Source organism: Acinonyx jubatus, chromosome D2 (genome assembly GCF_027475565.1).
Source record: "Acinonyx jubatus isolate Ajub_Pintada_27869175 chromosome D2, VMU_Ajub_asm_v1.0, whole genome shotgun sequence".
Classification (NCBI taxonomy): Eukaryota; Metazoa; Chordata; class Mammalia; order Carnivora; family Felidae; genus Acinonyx; species Acinonyx jubatus.
In genome coordinates, this window is record NC_069393.1 from 59488323 (window position 1) to 59510946 (window position 22624).

General features: G+C 42.3%; 2 protein-coding genes across 13 annotated transcripts in view; one reads left to right on the top strand and one right to left on the bottom strand.

Annotated features, from left to right (window-relative positions):
• Positions 1–16676, bottom strand: part of ARL3 (ADP ribosylation factor like GTPase 3) — a 37687-nt gene extending 21011 nt beyond the window's left edge. The window contains exons 1-3 of one of the 2 annotated variants that reach the window (XM_015063071.3): positions 16520–16676; positions 10328–10471; positions 5330–5446 (exon numbers count right to left, since the gene is read on the bottom strand). In XM_015063071.3, the coding sequence (XP_014918557.1) occupies positions 5330–5446; positions 10328–10471; positions 16520–16522 (264 nt within the window). In that variant the 5' untranslated portion in view covers positions 16523–16676. Of the gene's footprint in view, positions 1–5329; positions 5447–10327; positions 10472–13069; positions 13121–16519 lie in introns of those variants that run through there. The other variant, XM_015063070.2, reaches the window with a different exon arrangement.
• The window catches only part of SFXN2 (sideroflexin 2), a 58322-nt gene that overhangs the window by 18668 nt on the left and 17030 nt on the right, over positions 1–22624 (top strand). For 2 of the 11 annotated variants that reach the window (XM_027062959.2, XM_053207881.1), the window contains exons 1-2: positions 16879–16978; positions 18636–18763. The exons of 1 other annotated variant lie outside the window; for it this stretch is intronic. In XM_027062959.2, coding sequence (XP_026918760.1) covers positions 18743–18763 — 21 coding nt within the window. In that variant the 5' untranslated portion in view covers positions 16879–16978; positions 18636–18742. Of the gene's footprint in view, positions 1–16878; positions 16979–17226; positions 17439–18635; positions 18764–19218; positions 20499–22624 lie in introns of those variants that run through there. 8 more of the 11 variants (XM_053207878.1, XM_053207877.1, XM_027062958.2 and 5 more) reach the window with 8 other exon arrangements.

The following is a 22624-nucleotide window of genomic DNA, read 5'->3' on the forward strand; positions in this document are numbered from 1 at the left end:
TATATCCTGCAAAATGCAACTTATTTCAGGAGTTTCCTTGTTGATTTTGGGATTTGAAATACTTTCAATGATCAGTTTTTCTAACATGTAGCTGCATATCACAATTTAGAGACTGATCTTTTAAATTTCTATTTCAAGTATTTGTGAGTAATATATGATGGCTTGGATTTGTTTTAAAACACTTAAAAAAGTAGGGGGAATTGGTGGAGGGGGAGATGAAACAAGATTGCCAAAAATGAAAGTAAGGAAGCTAGGTAATGGGTAGGCATACGATGGTTTGTTATACTATTTTCTTGACATTTGCATAAATTTGGAAATTTCTAAAATTAAAAAATTATATGTTAAGAATGGACACAGGGGCACCTGGGTGGCTCAGTCAGTTAGGCGTCTGACTCTTTTTTTCTTCCTAAATGTTCATTTTTGAGAAAGAGAGCATGCAAGAGTGGGGGGTGGGAGGTGGGCACAGAAAGAGAGGGGAACAGAGGATCTGAAGCAGGCCCTGTGCTGACAGCAGCAAGCCCTATGTGGGGCTAGAACTCGTGAGATCATGACCTGAGCCAAAGCTGGATGCTTAAATGACTGAGCCACCCAAGTGACCCAAACTTCTGACTCTTAATTTCAGCTCACTTCAGGACAGGATCTCACAGTTCAGGGGACTGAGCCCCGAGTTGGGCTCTGAGCTGATAGTGCGGAGCTTGCTTGGGATTCTCTCTGCCCCTCCCCTGCGTGTTCTCTTTCTCTCTCTCAAAACAAATAAATAAACTTAAAAAAAAAAAAAAGAATGGGCACATTATTTGAGATTACAGGTTTCTTTCTATAATAAATGGAAATTTTTCCTTTTCTCACAATTCTCTTCTATTCTCCTAGAAGGTATATAACATATTTTGGAGGAATAACTGGATAGATGGATAAACAGATAGATGCATATATCTCATCTTTTTCTTCTCATCCATTTATTATTATTTTATTTTTTAAAGGAATGAACAGTTGTTTTTTTAATTAAAAATTATTTTTTATTTATTAAAAATATTTAAAAATTTTTAAAATATTTATTTTTGAGAGACACTGAGAGACACAGCACAAGTGGGGGAGGGGAAGAGAGAGCAGGAGACACAGAATCTGGAGCAGACTCCAGGCTCTGAGCTGTCAGCACAGCACAAACCGTGAGATCATGACCTGAGCTGAAGTTGGACGCTTAACCAACTGAGCCACCAAAGCGCCCCTATTAAAAAATTTTAACTTTATATATTTTGAGAGAGACAGAGACAACATGAGTGGGGGGAGGGGCAGGGAGAGAAAGAGAGAGAATCCCAAGCAGGCTCCCTGTTGTCAGTGCAGAGCCTGATGTGGGGCTTGAACTCACAAAACTATGAGATCATGACCTGAGCTGAAATCAAGAGTCGGGTGCTTAACTGACAGAGCCACCCAGGCAACCCCCCCATTTTTTTTTTTTTTTAATTTTAGAGAGAGTGAGTGAGAGAGGGGGAGAGGGGCAAAGGGAAACAGAAAGAATCTTAAGCAAGCTCTATGCTCAGTGCAGAGCCGATGCAGGTTGGATCCCATGACCCTCGGATCACAACAACCTGAGCCGAAATTAAGAGTCAGACAGTCAACTGACTAAGCCACTCAGGCACCCCTTATTTATTTAATTTTTAAATGTTTATTTATTTTGAGAGAGAATGCATGGGCGCGAGAGGGGCAGAGAGAGAGGGAGAGATAGAATCCCAAGCAGGCTTCAAACTGTCAGTACAGAGCCCGATAAGAAGCTCAATCTCATGACCCGTGAGATCGTGATCTGAGCTGAAATCGAGAGACACTTAACCGACTGAGCCACCCACGCACCCCTCTCCTCATCCATTTAAACCTCTAACCTGGCACTAGGTATATACTTGAACTTACCTTCACTGAGGGCAAGAAATAAGAGAAGGCTGTGGGATGCCTATGTCAGTACCTCATGTGTTTATTGATTTGATGATAGCACAGTTTTACATTTTGGTATTATTCTCCATTTAAGAATCGTGGGGAGTAAATGAATTCACTACTTCTCATAAACCCCTCCTGAAGTAAATGTTCTACCTATTTTATAGAAGGAATTAACAAGCCCTTGGACTTAACCACAATGATGCAGAATCAGAGAACCTCAGAGTTGGAAGTGAATTTAGAAGTCATATAATTCTATATTATACCTAATGTCAGAATCCATCTGTAACAGTTGTCCATTTCATTTGGCACTTTTCTAAGCACTTGGGATACAACAGTTTGGGAGGAAAAGCAAGGTCCCTGTCTTTGTGGACATTACGTTCCAGGAGGGAGAAGGGTAATAAATAAAAACATGTCTGATACTGATAGGTCTAATCGAAGAGAAAAAAAAAAAGAGAAAAATTATAGTGCCAGAAGGGTAGGGATAGGAGTCATAATTTTAAATATAGTAATCAGAGAAAGTCTCAGTGGTAAAAGTGACATGTGAGCAGAGACTTGAAGGAGGTAAGGGAAGAAGCCATGAGGATATCTAAGGGGAAAGAATCCTAGCACTGCAAATAGCAATGATCAAGGCCCTGAGGTGGGAGTATGCCAGTGTTCCAGGAACAGCAAGCAGGACCGTGTGGCTGGCACCAAGCTAGAGAGGGGAAAGATGAGACAGGTAAGACAAACCAGAAGGTAGGGGACCTTGTAGGCCATTGTAAGGCCACTGGCTTTATTGTGACATTGGGAAGCTTATGTTTGAATGGGATCACTATAGATACAGCATTGAGAACCGACTTGAGGGAGGAAAGGCAGAAGCAAGGAGACTAGTGAGGATGACACTGCAGTAATCAATGCATGGTAGCAGGGGGATGGAAAGGAGTGGTTGAATTCTAGAAATATTCTGAAGTAGAACTGACAGGACTGGCTGATAGGTCAGAGGTGGGGGGTGAGAAGAAAAGGAGCCAAGGATGACTCCAATGATTTTGGATGAACGGAATTGTCATTTACTGAGAAGACTGTAGAAGAAGCAGGTTTGGGGAGGGGTGGATGGAGATTGGAATTTGGTTTCGGACCTATTCAGGTTGAAGAGGCTTACTGGCCACTGAAGTGGAGATACCAAACAGGCAGCTGGCTACATATGAAACTGAGGTTCAAGCGAGAGTTTCCAGCTGGAGATAATACATTGGGATTCACCAGCTTGTAGGTGGTAACTAATACCTTAAATTGGATGAGATCACTTAAGCCACAACTTAGAGAAGAAAAGCAAAGGCTGAATTCTAGAGCCCTCCAACATTTGCAGGTTGGGAAACAAGGGGAAAAACAGCAGTGGAGACTGAGGAAGAGTAGCCAGTGAGACAGGAGGAAAATCCAAGATAGAATGGTTTTCTGGAAAACAGGGGAAGATAAAGTTTCAAGGACAGCATGACCGACTTCATTAACTGTGCAGATACATCAAGTAAGAGGAGGATGGAAAACCTTAGCAACGTGGATTCTTGGTGAGCTTGAATGGAGGGTTCAAGAGAGAATGGGAGGAGGAAGTGAGGACAGAGAACTCAAAAAACTCTTTAACAGAGTTTTGTTTTAAAAAGAGGCTGAGGGGCACACCTGGGTGACTCAGCCAGTTAAGTGTCCAACTCTTGATCTCAGTTCAGGTCTTTTTTTTTTTTTTTTAATGTATTTTATGTATTTATTTTTGTTTGTTTATTTGGAGAGTGTGTGTGTGCAAGTGGGGGAGGGGAAGAGAGAGGGAGAGAGAGAATTCCAAGCTGGCTCTGCACTGTCAGCATGGAGCCTGATGTGGGGCTCGAGCTCATGAGCCAAGAGATCATGTCCTGAGCCATAGTTGGACGCTTAAGTGACTGAGCCACCCAGGTGCCCCAACTCAGGTCTTGATCTCAGGCTCATGAGTTCAAGCCTCACACTGGGCTCCACCCTGGGTGTGAAGCCTACTTGAAAAAGTAAATAAAAATAGAGGCTGAGGACTAGGACTAGGACTAGGACTAGATGGGATACACGGTCAGGACAAGAGTTTTTTGTTTCTAAACAAGAGAAACCACAGGCTGTGTGCATGCCGAAAGAATGATCCAGTAGAAAGGCACTTAGGAAGCAGAAGCAGAGAGTAAAGTTATTTGAGATGTGGGATGACGTCTATTGGTAATGAATGAACACACCAGCATGGCTGTTCCTTGTCTATAGGCAGAATTGTAGTAAATTCAAACTTTTCACTAGAGTTTAATGAAAAGAATGTGCAATTTATTTTCCTATGCAAGTTCATGAGACCCCATTGTTTTAGGTTATGATCGTGACAGCGAGTAGCTGAGGTCGGGTGGGTGAGAAAATCCCTGAAGGGGAGGTGAAGGAACGGAGAAGCTGAGGTGTTGGAGAAATCAAGTATGTGGATAGTGAAATCTCCAGGATTCTGAAATGGTAGTCCTGTGGAACGTGACAGTGAGCTGGGAGCTAAAATCTCAGCCCCTTCCTGAATGCTGCCTGAGCCAGGAATCTCCAATGCATGAGTCAACTGCTTCTACTTCCGGATGGTTAAAATGATAGACTTTTTCCTTATTCTGAGTTAAACTCTACCACCTAATACTTCCCAAACTGCTCCTTACCCAGTCCTCTAGAACTATTCATGATGAAGCTAATCTCTCTGACTTGATAGCTCTTAAAGCAACTGAAAAAACAGTTCCAAGTTTCTTTTCTAGAAAGAACATCTGTCTTTCAACCATTCCTTATGCATCATTATTTCCAGGACTTCCACCATCTTGGTTGCCTCTTTGGGATACTCTTACTTGTTGATTTCTTTGGGATGATGGAGTCAGTGGCACGATCTTCTGATTTCCCTTCGCTTTTCAAATCACTATGGTAATTAATAAATATTTTGCCAAGGTGAATGTGGGTACAACGTTGTCACTGAGCAAAAACAAAACTCTTATACAAGTTATACAAAGATGTTTCTTTTGGGATGCCTGGGTGACTCAGTCAGTTGAACGTCTGACTTCAGCTCAGGTCATGATCTTGCAGATGGTGAGTTTGAACCCCATGTCAGGCTATGTGCTGACGGCTCAGAGCCTGGAGCCTGCTTTGGATTCTGTGTCTCCCTCTCTCTCTGCCCCTCCCCTATTTGTGCTCTGTCTCTCTCTCTCTCAAAAATAAATAAACATTAAAACAACAGCAACAAAAAAGATGTTTCTCTCTCACAATTTGCAGCCTCCTGCTAGTCCTAAATTCATAGTGACTAATGTTATGGCAATGGAAGTACTAACAAGAAAGAACATTAATATTATGTTAATATTAGCAATGTTAATATTCCTAACACACTGCAGAAAAGACTATGAATTAATGCCTCAGAAGGAGTACTTACAAGAATATCAGTATTTTCAAAATAATTCCTCCAGTATGGTCTGATTTTTCGCTGTCCACCAATGTCCCATACATTCAGTTTAAAACCTTGTGATTGTACACTTTTGATGTTAAAACCCTGAAACAGGCAAAACACCAAGCTTTATTAAGCTTTGAGGTCATAATTCCAACAAAGTTACATTTAACAGCTATGTTATTTATTAATTATTATGTACTCTGCCAGATATGATACTGGTAATATTGAAAATAGTCTGTTATGATAAGGAAAAAAGAAATGTGTTTTTACATGCTTACTTCATTCAGGTTTTGGAGTCAGTATTAATGTCACGGCTAACGTGGCGCTTTCTCTAGTAAGTGCCCATAAATGTGCACACGTGCACAACACACATACCTGTGAGGACACCTGGGAATGAGAATAGCTTTGATAATCAACACAGCCACACTTCCTGATGGATCCTCAAGATGGTAACATTTAATAGAACATTACATTTAACTACCAAAAAACAGAAGCTGAATCTGAACACAGAACAGAACAGATTCTTAAAGTTTCAAAAAAGGCAAGAGTTGGGGCGCCTGGGTGGCTCAGTCGGCTGAACGTCTGACTTCAGCTCAGGCCATCATCTCGCGGTCCGTGAGTTCGAGTCCCACGTTGGGCTCTGTATTGACAGCTCAGAGTCTGGAGCCTGCTTCGGATTCTGTGTCTCCCTCGCTCTCTGCCCTTCCCCCACTCACACTCGGTCTCTCAAAAATGAATGTTAAAGAAAAAAAAAAAGCAAGAGCTACAATCTGGAATTTAGGATTCTTTCAAAAATTTCCTCATATGGATTAATCAGAAAAAGGAAGGAACTGAAGTCAGAACACTATGGGAGAAGCTGGTTTGTGACTGGAGTATTAACCCAGCGAGGCAGGGATGGCTTGCTGGAACAGCATGTTCAGACTCTGAAGTGGAGCCCTTAGTTACAGGCAGTGATGAAAATAAACAAGCAGGCATTTGAAACTATTCTTTAATAAGCATCTCTGATGAACTCAAAAAGAAAGTATTCATTTTCAGGACAGTGACTCAAGGTGGAACTTTGAGGAAGGTGAGCAAATCAGAGGCAGGTGGAACTGTGAGCTGGGAGTTAGTGTGCGGAGAAACAAATTAACAAGACCTTTGGGGTTCAGAGAGAAGGCATTTCATGAGCAATAATTAAAAAATAAATCTTTCTCTGAGAATGATATAGTGAAATCAGGACTTAAAAAATCCAATCAACAGCTTGCTACCACAGAAATGCCATTTCATCCAGAATAACTGGAGTCGAGTGGGCCTGGGGATGCCTCCATAAACATTTGCCTCATCTGGCAGCTTGCCAACACTACTGCCTAGCACAGAAGGACAAGGCACAGTGTGACAGCACAGGAACACTGCCACCCAGTTTCCACCGAGGATAAACAGTCACTAGAGGATACCTGGGAGGAGGCGGACTACAGCTCCTGTAAGAAGCCAAGGACCAAATAAATTAGAAGTTTAAGAACTCCAAAGGGAAATGGCTTAAGCTTATTGTAAAAGGCAGCTTCATTCTCAACTCATTGATAAAGCCACTTTTGTGTACTTAAAAATTGGACACTTAACTACAATAGTAACTGTCAAAGCCAGTAACGTGAAATCTTTCTGGAATGAAGCAGGTGATAAATAAGAGAAACTCCTGGAATCTGACCATATATATCAACTACCTTAACATTCTATAAGTTATCAAAAGAAAAAAAATTCTGTAAGTTGTCAGACCCAACAAGTCTACCAAGAAATTATTCTAAGGAAATAATAATGAATGGGTACAAACCTTTAGAGATGGGTATTACTAAGTATTTACATATATATCAATGTAGAAAGATGTTCAAGATGCATTATTCAGTGAAAATGATATGGTATATTCTCTATGAGTCATTTTTATTTTTTATTCTGAGAATTTATTTTATTTTTTAAAGTTTATTTATTTTGAGAGGGAGAGAGAGAATCCCAAGCAGGCTCCACACTATCAGCCCAGAGCCTGATGTGGGGCTCGAACTCACCAACTGCAAGATCATGACCTGAGCCAAAGCTGGATGCTTAACTGACTAAGCCACCCAGGCGCCCCAAGAGTTTATTCTTAAGTAATCTTTACACCCAACACGGGGCTCAAACCTGCAACCTTGAACTCAAGAGTCGTACACTCTACCGACTGAGCCAGCCAGGCACCCTATTTTTTATTTTAAATATACCCATCATAGGGGGCCTGGCTAGCTCAGTCGGTACACAGTGTAACTCTTGATCTCAGAGTTGTAAGTTCAAGCCCCATGTTGGGTGTAGAGATTACTTAGAAATAAAATCTTTATTTTTTATATATTTTTTAATGTTTATTTTTGAGAGAGAGCGTGTATGTGTGTGTGAGCACAGGAGGGACAGAGAGAGAGAGAGGGAGACAGAGGATCCAAAGCTAACAGCAGGGAGCCCAGTGTGGGGCTTGACTCACGAACCATGAGATCATGACCTGAGCCACAGTCTGATACTTAACAAACTGAGCCACCCAGGTGCCCCCAAAATAAAATCTTTAAATACACCCATCACATACATGCATAGAATAAAAACCTGAATGGATACATTCCTAAATGTTAACAGTGGTTATGTCTGGGCATTGTAGATGATTTCTAGTTTCGCAATTTTATTTACTTATCGTTTGTAAATTTACTATAATGAGCAGCTATTGCTTTTTCTGATATTAAACAAAAACACAACAAAAGCTTGTTTTTAAAGAATAAATATGAAACCTCGACATCATATAATAACAAAATCACCTATAACGCATCAAATAAAGCCTGAAAGTTAGAATTGGAACTTTTGAGGCCAGTTCTAACTTAAGAGTTCATTTCCATGTTCACAGTGTGGACGTTCTCATTTTAGTGGTACTCTTAGGAGATACAGCCTACTTCTAATACTCAATTAAAAAGAAAAAACCCTAGACTTTTCTTTTTCTGGCAGAAATCCTGACACACTAATATGTGTTTTCAGCCCTTCTAGGCTAGACTACTGTAATTTGCTCCTCCTTAGGCTATACATTAAATTTGCTCGGAAGCTGTAAAATTGCTCATTTGGTAGCAATTGAAGTGACTTTTCTGCAAAAAGTTGCAGATCAGTAAACCTCACAAGCTGTGAAGCACACACTTTGGCACAGCCATTCAAAGCTGACACCAAACTCGTATCACAGTACAGTGATGGAAAATGCTAAAAAAACCTCTGGTTTTCCTAAAACCTCTAAGGCTCATGCACTTTAAAGTGACTAAGACCAACGGGGCTGTGCTCTAGTTAGGAAGCCCAACAAGTTGGCCAAAGGTCAAGCTTTCTCATGATTTCCTACAGGGAAGGAGGTCTAAAGAAACAGCTCTAAAGAAGGAGGGCTGTCACACTTAGCATTTGTCTTTCAACTTCCACACTGGAAGCACCACCGTTGTATTTTGCTTGCTTAGCCTTAGGAAACAGGCTGGATTAAAAAATACAGGTAATTAAAAAAATGTTTTTAATGTTTATTTTTGAGAGAGAAAGAGAGACAGAATGTGAATGGGGGAGGACCATAGGGAGAGAGGGAGACACAGAATCTGAAATAGGCTCCAGGCTCTGAGCTGTCAGCACAAAGACCGACATGGGGCTTGAACTCAGGACCTAGATCATGACCTAGGCCAAAGTCGAACACTTAACCAACTGAGCCACCCAGGCAATCCCAGGTAATTTTTAAATTTATTTTCTTTTATACTCTCTCTGTATTTTCTACATGTATTAATTTCATAATCAGAAGATTAAGCTACTTTTTTTTAAAGTAATCACTTAGAGGGCTCCTGGATGGCTGAGTCAGTTAAGCATCCAACTTTGACTCAGGTCTTGATCTCATGGCTCCTGAGTTCAAGCCCTGCATCAGGCTCTATGCTGACAGCTCAGAGCCTGAAGCCTGTTTCAGATTCGGTGTCTCCCATCTCCCTCTCTCTCTGCTCCTCCCCTACTTGCACCCTGTCTCTCTTTCAAAAAATAAAATAAACATTAAAAAAAATTAAATAAATAAAAGTAATCATTTAGAGCTGAGGGAATTGTGTCTTGATATATTTATGCATATTTGAATGATTTATATAAAACTTGGTAAAGTATAAAATTTATCATTTTAACAATTGAAAAAAATTTTTTTTCAACGTTTATTTATTTTTGGGACAGAGAGAGACAGAGCATGAACGGGCGAGGGGCAGAGAGAGAGGGAGACACAGAATCGGAAACAGGCTCCAGGCTCCGAGCCATCAGCCCAGAGCCCGAGGCGGGGCTCGAACTCCCGGACCGCGAGATCGTGACCTGGCTGAAGTCGGACGCTTAACCGACTGCGCCACCCAGGCGCCCCTTTTTTCTTTTTTTTTCTTTTTTTTGAAAAAATTTTTTAACGTTTATTTATTTTTTTGGGGGGGAGGGGCAGAGAGAGAGAGGGAAACACAGAATCCAAAGCAGGGTCCAGGCTCTGAGCTGTTAGCATAGAGCCCTACACGAAGCTCAAACCCACAAACCACGAGATCATGACCTGAGCTGAAGTCGGATGCTTAACCGACTGAGCCACTCAGGTGCCCCTCATTTTAACCATTTTTAAATGCACAGTTCAGTGGCACCAAGTATCTTTACACCATCACCACCAACCATCCATAGAACCTTTTCATCCTGCAACACTGACTCTCTGTGCCCATTAAACAATGACTCCCATCATTCTTCCCTGTCTCTAGCCTCTGGTAACCACTATCCTACTTTCTGTCTTTAGGATTTTGACTACTCTAAGTACCTTATATCTATGGAACCTCTTGATAGATTTTTGAAATATTAGATTATTTTTAAATTGAACAGACTTTCTTCAGTAACAAAACTTGGGAGTGGACAAAATTCTATATCCCATTTTGTCTTCCATATTGCTATGATCACCTTCCTTGTGTCACACAAGCACCTTGGGGCCAGGGCAGTGCTCACCTGTGTAGGTGTAATGTGGCTGATGTCTTCAGATGCAAGCTGCTTCAGAAGAGTGGTCTTGCCAGCATTATCCAAGCCCAGGAGAAGGATTCTCACCTCCTGGTCTGGTGCACTTTTCAATTTGCGCAAAATTGAGAGCAAGCCCTTAAACAACCATGAAGAAGACAGATTACTTTTGGGGCACTGACTTTGATATTACTGGATATCAGAATGTCTTCTCCTCCTTGAAAAACGTTCTTGGTTGTGGAGAGCTCATCGTATTATTTTCCAGTTGAAAGTGATTTATTCCATTTGCCGCCTCCTTCTAAGTTTTGGCAGAAATCTTTCAGTAAATTTTGCAATTTAGTAAGTACCATGGCTTATTCCTGCTCCTCCTATTAATCCAGCTTAGCAATCACCCCAAATCTTCTGGGATTGTGAACTACTAATCTCATACTCCTAAAGCCCTTCCTGTGCACTTAGTAGAGCACACATCATATCAGACTACAGGGCATTGATTGCTGCATTTTTCTCCTTTATCAGAGTGAAGTTTCTTGTAGGTAAGGGCTATAGCTTCAGTCTCCCCAAATGCTTGGCACTTATAGACAGACACTAGATAATAGTTGTTGAATTAAATAAAATTATCCACCCAGTAAGTGAAAGATTTTAAGATGCTATACAAAAACAAAAACAAAGTTATATAAAATTGTATCTGAGCTGTTTAAAACTTTATTTCAGTTTACATTTAAGACTTCATCATTCAAAATGCTCTACCATCAAAAAATATATATATCCTCATCTAAAAAAAAAAATAACCACACAACCTCTATTATCTAATTTTCACAAGATCCTTATAGGTGCATGGTAGAAATTATGTTTTTCAGATGAAAAATCTGATACAACAGAGAAGTTAGAAAATTGTCAAAGTCAGTCACGAATAAAAAAAGTCAAAATTTAACCAGAGTATTTTTGACTAGTAATCTGATATCTGTTCCTTGTTTTTGTTATTTTTTTTAATGGCTGGAAATAAATCATATTGGTTTTTAGCTACGAACATAAGAAAAATCATGTAAGATGGTTATTTGTTCTGTCCTGCGGCTGACAATCTCGTTCCAGTAAGGCATGAGTTACAACAAGAATCAAAGAATTCCAGAGTTTAAAGGGCATATAATCTAATCTCCCAGCCCAAACAGAAATTCCTTCAAGCTGAGTCTTAGAATTATATAAAAATGGTTATATACTTTTATCCCTATTGCACCAGGCAATAATTCAAACCAGTCTGTTCACTAAGATCAAATAATAATTCTGTGAAATAATTCTCAACAATTGAGTCTTTGGACAATGATATGCAAATATGCATAATTATTAAGAATTCCTTTCTGCCTCAGAGACTCGTTGTTTACCACTTCCAGTATTCTGTATCTGCACTGACTTGCTAAGGATTACATTAACCTCTCTGTGCCTCAATTTTTTTCCAGCAATAAAATGGAAGATTTAGTTTAAAACAGAAAGACAAAATCTATACCAAAAGATTTGGGAAAGAGTGATTGAACAGATTTCAAACAAACAGATAGGCAGGACTTTTTTTTTTTTTTCTTAAGGGCATGACGTTTTTCTTTTGTTTTTATCTTATCTGGCCTTGAATACTTTGACACCATTCCTTTTTTAAACTATATTTATGAGAAGTCTCCTCGGCTTCTATTAGCTACATTGCAATCACTCATTTATAATACCACCTTTCAGAACAGTTAAAATTAGAATTCTGAGATCCTCAGGGGACTGGTAATATAAAAAGGCTAGAACAGGGAAAACACATTGTACTACTCATCCTGAGTTCTTGATTAGATGTCCTCATTACTTCTTCCAATAAAATTCTAAAATAACCAGAATTTATCACGTCAGTACATGAAATGACAGTACAGGTAAAAGTCTTCTCATGCATTATCTACGAGTGTAGAAATTATGAAAGATGTTTCCATAGACTATTTGCAAGGTTCAAAATGAACGTTTTAGGTTTTTTCTCATGTGTCTTTTAAAACAAATCAGTAAATAAAAACCCTGCTTTCTAAAAAACAAAAAACAAAAAACAAAAAACATGGCTTTCTGCAGGCTGAGACTTGTTACACATTGATTATATTTGAAATTGAAAAATGAAGAGAAAATAATTTCTTTTTGAAAAGGGAGAAGCAAAGCACAGAAGAGAAAACCATTCTAACTATACCTAAACGTTGTTAACTTAATGTATAAAAAAAATGATACTTCTATATTTCTAATGAGTAATTTTCCTTGAGAAACAATAACTTCATATGCTTTACCTTTAAGTGACATGACAGAGAAATGGAAAATTCTGCTACTATTTTCTTCTATCAAAGTGATAAATGGCATCTGAAGCATGGTCTAGGGAAGACAAATGCAAATACGGTACCACATCATATTAACCCAACTACTGAGGACAGGGGATCACAGGATTATCAGGGTTTGCTAAATAGGGAAGAGGATATTTATAGATATCAGAGTTCTGCCTGAAAGGTACAAAGTAAGCTGATTTAAGAGGCTGGAGGAAAGACAGAAGAATAAGTCTACCCTAGGTTTCTAAACACAAGGACCATACTTTATTTTAAATGTCGAATGAAGGGAGACAGCTATTGGAAGTTAATTTTATTGTGGGCCTGAGTTTTGCATATAAACATAAGGAAATGAATTTTTAAAGTGATTTTTTGGTTAAAATATTCCTTCATTCCTTCATTCACATTAAACACCCACAATGTGCCCCAAGTGCAACGGGAGCAAAGCAGACATGATCTCCGTGTAGGATATGTCCTCCTCTGACACTGAATAAAGGCAATTTAAGAAATCAGAACTTTAGTTAATTGTATAAGGTCTGCTACCAGCATGTGTGCATATAAGTTATCTGCACCCTGGTGGACAGAAGTGGTCTGACTCAGCCACAAAACATTTAAACTTTCTACAGGCAAATTATGAATAGATGTGCTATTGACTACAGATATTTTATCTGCCTCAAAATCAGCTTCAACTCCACTACTGGCAGAGGCATGGTGCGCTGACCTAAAATGATGCAAACTAGGTCATTCAGAGAAACTGGAGTGGCGGAGGGGGAGAGAGGTGTGTGATGGTAGTGTGATGGAAAGTGTATGTGGCTGTGAGGAGCAGTTAAAATTTAAATATTAAAATTAGTAACCCAACTGTCAGGTACCTGCACTCCCCATAACTAGTTTTTTCTTTTTTTTAATGTTTATTTTTGAGAGAGTCAGTATAAGGAGGGGAGGGGCGGGGACAGGATTTGAAGCTGGTTCTGTGCTGACAGCCAAAGAGCCCGATGTGGGTCTCAAACCCACGAACCAGAAGATCGTGACCTGAGTCTAAGTCGGTTGCTCATCCCAGCACCCAGGTGCCCCACCCCCCTCATAACTAGCCTGAATGAAACTGACTTCAATTTATTTTTACCTCTTTAACAACAACAACAAAATACCCTGTTCACTGAGACCTTATTAACTTCCAGGAACTCCTATAGCTTTCATAGGGAGAAACTCACCCAAACTTGTCTACTTTCTCATTGCTCTACTAAATAAATACAATGTTTCCTGAGGAACAAAGTAGGGGCATTTCCCCAGGAGCAGTGGGTTCCCACCTCACCATAGTCCCAATAAAAACTTTATGGGTGAGGGGGGCACCTGGCTGGCTCAGTCAGTAGAGCATGTGGTTCTTGATCTTGGGGTCGTGAGTTCAAGCCCCACATGTGGGTAGAGATTACTAAAAATATATAAACTTCAACAACAACAACAACATTATTATGGGCTTTGGGATTTCATAGACTTGAATTCAACTTCCTTATATATATAATCCTGGGCATTTAGAAAACTGGAACAATACTCTTAAGAAAAATGCTATTAAGATGAAATGTGGTAATGTGTGTAAAGTATGGCACATAGTAGGTATTCAAAGCAGTAGTTGTGGGTGTTTTTCTTTCAATTTTTTTTCTACGTTTCACTGACCATTTTCTGACCAGAAAATACAATCTTGGGAACGAACTTCAAATGTTGAAAATGCTTGATAACTACCACTAGGTTCCTGTATGTAGAATGGACCCCATAAATAATTTCTGCGTGAAGATGTCATCTATTAAATAATAACGATCACTCATGCACTAAAATCGCTGCCATCTTAGCATTTCACCAAAGACTCGATATCATAATGTGGGGATAAAATAGCTGACTAAATGTTCAGAGAAAACATTTGGGCTTTTAAATAAAAAATAAAATTTATTAGTCATAGCTGAAGGTTTAGAAAACAAAAACAAAAACCTGGGGCTCAGTCTTCCGTTGTACAGTTATCACAGGGATTCATGGGATACCAGATGTGACACATTTAATCACACCACTGATGGTTTAAGTTCTATGTTCCGCTTTCAGTTCTAAGAATAGCTCACACTTTTGGAGATTAGAATCCAGAATGATTTGCCCTAATTTCATATTGTTCAATTTAGGAAAAAAGAAAAAGAAAAACAAAGTCTGTCTTGATCAATGAATGCAACAGTTGTACACAATAGTGTTGTCACACTGTCAATTTGCACCTGGAAACATGAGCAGTGGTTAATTTATTGTGTCCTGTAATTATAAATTAAACAATCATGAAATTACACAGTCCACTTAATTGATAAACAAACTGGGAAAAGTTAGCCAACTCTCATGCATTTCTCATGATGACATCTCATTCTCTGTTGGTTTGGCCTGACTTTTTCATTCCAATTCTAGTTGTTTTCTGTGTAAATATTTATATTTGTATTCATTTGTTGAGAAAAACTTAGCCTTTAAAGGGACAGCTCATGTATAAACGATTAATAATAAGAAAACATGTAAAAATCTGTTTAGCCTGGGGTTAATAAAACTGCAGTGTAGCAAGTGTGAAATGTGATTGGCAACTTCAGATCAAATAATTTTCTTTTTTTAAACAATCTGACAATGTAAAATCAATTTTTTTCCTATAAGTATTTACTTATTGGATAATCTGACCAAAGGTGCATGCATTTTTTTCCTTGCAGACATCTAGTTTTTTTTTCATAAATTAATGAACGTGGATCAATATTTTTAAAAGTCAAAAAGACAAGTAACTATAAGTTTGAGTGCCCGGCTCTGTTCAGTTGGTAAGCCAACGAACCTATTCTAAGTGCTTCAAAGTCAATTTTGCTTTGACTTGCTCTAAAACTACTCAGTTCCATTTTAATACTCTCCATCTAACCACACAGAAATAAAAAAGGAACAGCGAGCGTGTCAACGGTCCAATCTGTCACACATCATAATTCACAATTAGAGAAAACTTTAATTAGGTCTGACAGGGAAAAGCCAATTGACACCCATTCCAGTTTTAATTTCCCATTCTTTTTAGTTTGGGGATCCCAAGATGAGACTAAGATCTTTGGTTCTGGTGTGGTCATATGAAAAACGTTGCAACAGGTTTGAAATGAAATACTAAGGACCGGGCAGCAAATTTGCCTCCATCAATATGGATTAAGAATTCACAGGAAAATCGATCATCACCAACAAATAGCCTTTACGGAACCCTCAGCAAGTAAATGACTCGTTCCTGCAGAAGTGCGCCCGCCACGCAGCCACCAGGACCACGTAAAATCCACCAGGCATCCCTACCAAGCGGTACCTCTTTGTGTCCTGGGATTTACACCCCTCCCCCCAGAGGCCCGCACATCTCGAGGAAGAGGAGAGCTAGGCTACCATCTCTCCTGGTACCGCCAGGGCGACCTCAAAGGCAGTAGCTCTGGCCCTTCTCCCGGCTTCTGGCTGGGCCCCGGCGGACCCAGAGGCGCGGGCAAGTCGAATCCCTAGGAAGATCGAAGCCTGCTTGCGGAGGCTGCTATCCGCAGTTACTCGGATCCGCCCTCATCTCGTTAGTAAGGATGGAAACCCGGCTCTGTACCGGGATAGCCACACACCCTTCCAGCCCCGTCCCGTAGCTTCAGACCCGCTGCAAACCTCGCCTTCCTCCCCAGGCCCAGGTCTCCTTCCAAGGGCCCACCGTCGGGGCTCCCCGCTGCCCCCCGAAACCAATCCAGGACCCAGAAAGCAGGCTGAGCGCCGTCCCGTTCCCTCCTTGGCTTTAAACGTAGTGCCCCGACCTGGGCCTGATGACAGGAGAGGGGTGACCGGTCAGCTCTGGAGGGGCCCGGGCCCCCACACTCACCATCCTCCCGCCGAATCCCTCCTCCTCCTCCTCCTCCTCCTCCTCCTCCTCCTCCTCCTCCTCCTCCTCCTCCGGCCTCCCCCGTTACCAGGGGCAACTGCTGCGGCACCGCCCCCGACGTCCCTCGCACGCACAGCGGAGGAGCAAAGCAGTCGTACCGGGCGTGTTCCAGCTCCGCTTTCCCTAAAGTGCGCAAGCGTGCCAAAGTGCCCGCCCACTGCGCAGGCGGGCTGCTGGGTCCACCGGAGGTAGCGGCCCGCTGATGGAGACCCGGGGAATGGTTAAAGCTTGCCCACGTGGCTAGTGGGCGCTGCCCGGCCTGTGATTGGTCGGGAAGGAAAGGGGCGGGGGCGGGATGAGGGGCGGTTCCGGGCCTGGGCAGCAGGTTAGTACTGGCCAGGCTTCTAACGCAGGGTTCTTCTGTTGGCAGTTGTCTCAGTGCATTCTTTTCGGGGCCAGGTAAGGGGTCTTGGGAGGAGGCCGCCTACCACACCTTCCTTTAGACCCAACATCCCGGGAGGGAGCTTGGATTTCTGTCCTGACTGCTCGGGAGGGGCTGCTGCCGGAGCTGGGATTCCACCTGCCGAAGCCACGTGGCGCGAATAGTAGCCTGGGGCTGCTCAGGGGCCTCTCCCTGTGGACCCCAGCTCCATAGCTGAGGGGTGGGGGCATTATGGGATATGCATCTTTCTCCACACCTGTGTTAGGGTCCTGGATGGAGGAGTCCCGGTGGTGGGAGGCTGCTTGTCGGAGGGCAAGAGACAGCCTGGGGATTGGCCCTGAACGCTGAGGTGAGCCGATGGCAGCCGGGGTGAAAGAAAGGCGTTTTGGAATGGCCAGGTTTTGCTAAGCAGCGTTGGACCAGGCGGTGCACCGTTTGCAGTCCTGGAGGAGGCAAAAAACGGGCCTGCACTTACAGGCAAGCAAGAGCGAAAGGGATTCTGGGTGGGTTGAGAGGTGCTACCTCCCACCCCTTCCCCATGCTGACGTCAGAAAGAGGAATTAATCTCATATGTACCAGGTCCTGTTCTGGACTCTCGCGACACAGCTGGGGACGAAATCTGCCTTCATGGAAATTACATCCTTCCTAGTGGAATGCTTTTCACATAAGATTTCATTTCATTTTCACGGCCCTAGAAATTGGTTGTTTTAAGCTATATAGAGTCGGGACTTGAACTCAGTTCTGACTCTTGAGGAAATGACTTTAACACTATTGTATTGTACAGGCAGGTGGAAAAGAACGACTTATATTTGTGATGTGAACCCAGAACTTTTTTTGAGTTGATAAAGTGTTGCGACTAATGACAAACCTGGACGTTTGCAGTCGTGTGTGTACCTCTTGCCTCCCTCACTGGTTTCTTGTGAGGATGATGTGAATTGTTATGTGTCAAGTACATAAAATACTGCCTGGCGCATAGGAAGTGCTACATAGGTCTTAGCTATTATTGTTCCATCTAGGTTTTTGGGCTTTGCCCCTCTTCCTATAAGCAGGCTTTCCATTCTAGTTAAGATCACTGGAATGAAGGCAGATTTCCCCTGAATGGTCCTTAGCTGTTTATGCATTCAACTAAAGTGTGTTTTTAAACGTCTGCTGGCTGCATACTTGCTTCAGATCCTTGGAGAGAAAACTCAGTTCAGAACCTTGATTAAATAGGTGCAAGATGAATGGCTAATTCAGAGCCTGCACTCCTACCATCTACCCATCTGTAGCCTGTTGTTTCTTTTGTGAAAAAGTCAGGGCAGACTTCTCTTTCTGAATTGTCTGGTGTCTAACATCATGGTCTCCTTGGGGTCACAGCAGTGTATCTGGGCTTGCTTGTGTAATTATTAGCCTCACTCTTCCAACTTTCTCTAGGCAGCCTTGGCACCATCCCTCCCCCATCTCAAGTGGTCTTTGTGTTTGATCTTGAGTCTTTGGCTGCCTTGATCTTCCACTGATGCAAGTACCAGTGATGATGGTTTGTTTTTCTTCCTATGTGGGATACAAACAGGCAATCTTGAGTCCTTTCTCCACTTGCAAGAAGATACCTAGAGGGGGTTTGGAAGCCTGTTCCCTGAGCTGTGATACTGTTTGCCAGAGAAAATCAACTCTTTTTTTTTTTTTTTTTAACGTAAGCTGTATCTGTAACGTGGGGCTTGAACTCAGGAACCCAACATCAAGAGTCGCATGCTCTACCAACTGAGCCAGACAGGCACCCTGAAAATCAAATCTCTATAAGAAGCATGAGCATTACTTCAGGAGAGGTAATAAGTTGTTTCATTTTTCCTCTTTTCTCTTTTTTTCTCTCTCTCCTTCCTTCTCTCTCCCTCCTTTCCTTCCTCTCTCTCTCTCTCTCTCTCCCTCTCCCTGTAGTATGGAGAGGACCAATCTAACTGACCCTAAGCCTTGTGACCTTGGGAAAGTAGGCCCTAGCTGTTGTCAGATAGTTGGATGAATGAACAGGATGGAAGCTGTTGACCACTATTGCTGTGGTTAGTGTAGGCTGTGTGTACCATGGATGTTCACCCTGCTGGTTCAATTGATGGGAACCTTTCTAAGCATCAGTTTCCTCTTCTGTAATTTGAGACCTTAGATCCCTTACGTATTTGAGCTGTGACATTCTCCAATCCTCAAAGGAAAGGGAATTATCGGTTAGTTACCTGTTTGATTTCCAGTTCCCCCCTTGTTCCCAGTAGTAGAACCATATTCCTTCAGAATTGGGGCCACCCTGGACATGATTACGACTTCTTTAGGGAATACTAGATGCAGCTCATGTAGGAAGAGGGAGCATAACCGTTAGAGCAAACCTAGGGACCATGTACCCCCTCCATGTAGGAGGGGTAGGCCATCAGCAGCTTTGTGACAGAAAGCCTGCTCTTAATTCTGTAACCAAGACAGGTTCTGAGTTTGACTTGAAAGAGTGATGTCCTTGATGCCTAGAGAGCCCGGGAATAAGCTGAAATGCATTTCAGGCAGGCAGTAAATATTTTTAGAGGTCCCACGAGAGCTACATATGAACCTTACAATCTGCCAGGGGGAGGCTAACTTTACAAAAATTACTGTACATGATAAGAAAGTGATGATTACAAAGCCAAGCATATTGCAAATGAAGATAGGATGCTGTGAGAGTATATGACAGAAGGGTTTGAGTATGCCATGAAGGAGTCCTGGACCTGTGCCCATTGGGGGGCAGGCAGCAGATATTTGGGAAATGTTTTATTTATTATTATTTTTTAATGTTTATTCTTTTTTGAGAGGGAGAGAGAATCCCAAGCAGGCTCCACGTTATCATTGCAGAGCCTGATGCAGGGCTTGATCCCACGAACTGTGAGATCATGACCCGAGCTGAAATCAAGAGTCAGATGCTTAACTGACTGAGCCACCCACGTGCCCTGGGGGAAGTGTTTTAGACATAGAATTTAGGTGTGTGTGTGTTTTTTTTTCCTTACGTTTTGTGTAATACAGGGGCTGAGCAACTCCTATTCTGACCTCAGTAATGAGGGCAAATTTTCTTGAATAATAGCAAATGATTACCCCTTCATGATAGAAGTACTTCCGTTATGAAAGGCAGAGGACTTTCCAGTGTTGGGTTGAGGATGGAGAGAGATGTCCGAGGACAGGCTGTGTGTGTGTGTGTGTGTGTGTGTGTGTGTGTGGTGTGAAGAAGGAAGCGTAGCATGTTGTTCTTTTGGGCTGTCTCCAGCAGGGGAGTGGGGCTGCAGCACGGGGCTCTGTAGGCCAAGGCAGTGTGTGATCTGCTGGCCACTCCTTTTAGCCCCCTGTAGGGTCAGGGAAAGTAAACTCTTGCCTCTCTAGCATTCCTGGGTTCAGTTCTGACTGCATGAAATACCTTTGGTCTTTGAACCAACCTGCAGGAGGCCAAGTCAGCCTTTCCACAGAGGGCAAAGCCCAGAACTTTCCCTTGGGCTTTGTGGCAGAGTGAGAGAGGTAGGAGTCTGGCAGTGGACACTGTCTGGCTGGCTTCTCACTTCTCCAGAGGTGAGTGGTGGCCTCAGGGCCAGGTGAGGATACCATGGAAACTCCATGTTAGGTCTCCCCTTCTCTCCTGGCTCCTTTCTTCCAGGAAACGACTCACCCCCAGCATGTCAACTTGGTGAAGTCTCTCCCACCCCAACAAAAAAAATCTAAACATTGGCCATCTCTCCCTTTATTCCATTTGTTGGCTCCTCGGGCCTCCTACCTCTCTGGATGTTCTTTCTCATCTATTTGGGCTTCCTTTTTTTGTCTTGCCTCTTAAATGTAGTGGTTTTCAGGGCATGTCCTCAGCACTTTATCCTTCCCGTTCTGTGCATTCTCACTGGAAAACTTCATCTTAAACTGCCTCGATGCTGCTAACTCATCACTTTACTTTTTTTTTTTTAATGTTTATTTATTTTTGAGAGAGAGAGAGAGACAAACAGACGGAGAGACAGAGCATGAGCAGGGGAGGGGCAAAGAGAGGGAGACGCAGAATCTGGAGCAGGCCCCAGGCCCTGAGCTGTCAGCACAGAGCCCAACTCGGGGCTTGAACTCACGAGCTGTGAGATCATGACCTGAGCTGGAGTTGGACACTTAACTGACTGAGCCATCCAGGCGCCTCTCATTGTTTTACTGCTAATTCAGACCTCCGTACTTTCTTTTAAGCCTTAATACCCAGTTGCTGAGAAACTTGACCTTTTATTCAGCATTTACTTGAATTCTTGAACTAGGCGCTAGGGTAGCAGAGTGAGCAAAATGGACATAATCCCTGGCTCCAAGGAGCTTATGGCCTAGAGGGGAAGGTAGGCACTAATTAATAACACTGAGGGACGCCTGGGTGGCTCATTTGGTTAAGTGTCTGACTCTTGATTTTGGCTCAGGTCATGATCTCACGGTTAGGGAGTTGGAGCCCCATGCCCCGAGTCCGGCTCTGCACTGATAGCCCAGAGCCTGCTTGGGATTCTGTCTCTGTCTGTCTGTCTGTCTGTCTGTCTCTCTCTCTCTCTCTCTCTCTGTGTGTGTCTCTCTCTCTCTGTCTCTCTCTCTCCCTCTCCTTCTCCCTCTCCCTCTCCTTCTCCCTCTCCCTCTCCTCTCTTTCTGCCCCCCCCCCCAAATAAATAAACTTAAAAAATTTTTTAAAACTGAAACCACAGAGTGTTAAGGCAAACTGGTATGGCTCTGAAGAAAGAGCACAGAGCCAAGAGGGCTTACACAGAACACCTCATCTAGTTGCCAGGATAGAAGTGGTAAGGGTCCTTCAAAGGATTCCCTGAGGAAAGGTTTAAGCCAAGATCTAAAGGATGAGTAGGTGCTTCCTTGCAAGTAACTGTGGACTGTAGCAAAAGGCTACTTTTTGAGGGAGAGGGTGGACCCTTGAAGTTATGTGCTAATACATCTGCTTTTCAAGCTGCTATTTATTCTGAGCTGGCTCTGCTGTGCCTTCCCTGGAAGCTATAGGGGTGCATGGGTCTTTACTGGGGTGGGAGTCTTGGGTAGAATTCTTCTTTTGTTTTACCTCTACTTAATATAAAACATTTATTTTTAACTAGTCCTATGGCTTCCATCAGCAATATGTTTCCTTTCCCTAATACTGTCAATACTGCCTTTGTTTGCTTAATTTTGTGAGTGCTTTTGGAGTTTGTGAATGTATAACTCGAGATGACTTTAAATCTTGCTCAAACTGTGCCTATGAACTTGTTATGTGACATATATAGAAAATCCTCAGTTAAGGTGATGTTTTTCTTTTTTTTCTAAGTTTATTTATTTTGAGAGAGAGGGAGGGAGGGACAGGGGCAGAGGCAGAGAGAGGGAGAGAGAGAATCCCAAGCAGGCTCTGCACTGTCAGTGTGGAGCCCAATGTGGGGCTCGAACTCCCAAACTGTGAGATCATGAGCTGAAGTCGGACACTTAACCGACTGAGCCACCCAGGTGCCCCAAGGTGTGTTTTTCAAGGAAAAATAAAAGACCTAGTTGTAGAAGATAGAGAGTTAAATCTGAAAATTATTCCTTTAAAAAAAAAAAAGGATGGGTAGATGTTAGTGAAGAGGGGAAGGAAGAGTATTCTGGACAGGGAATGGCATTTGTAAAGGACCTGAGACAGGTGGCAGCCTACTGCATTTAAGAAAGTCTCGTGGTACTTGGAACTC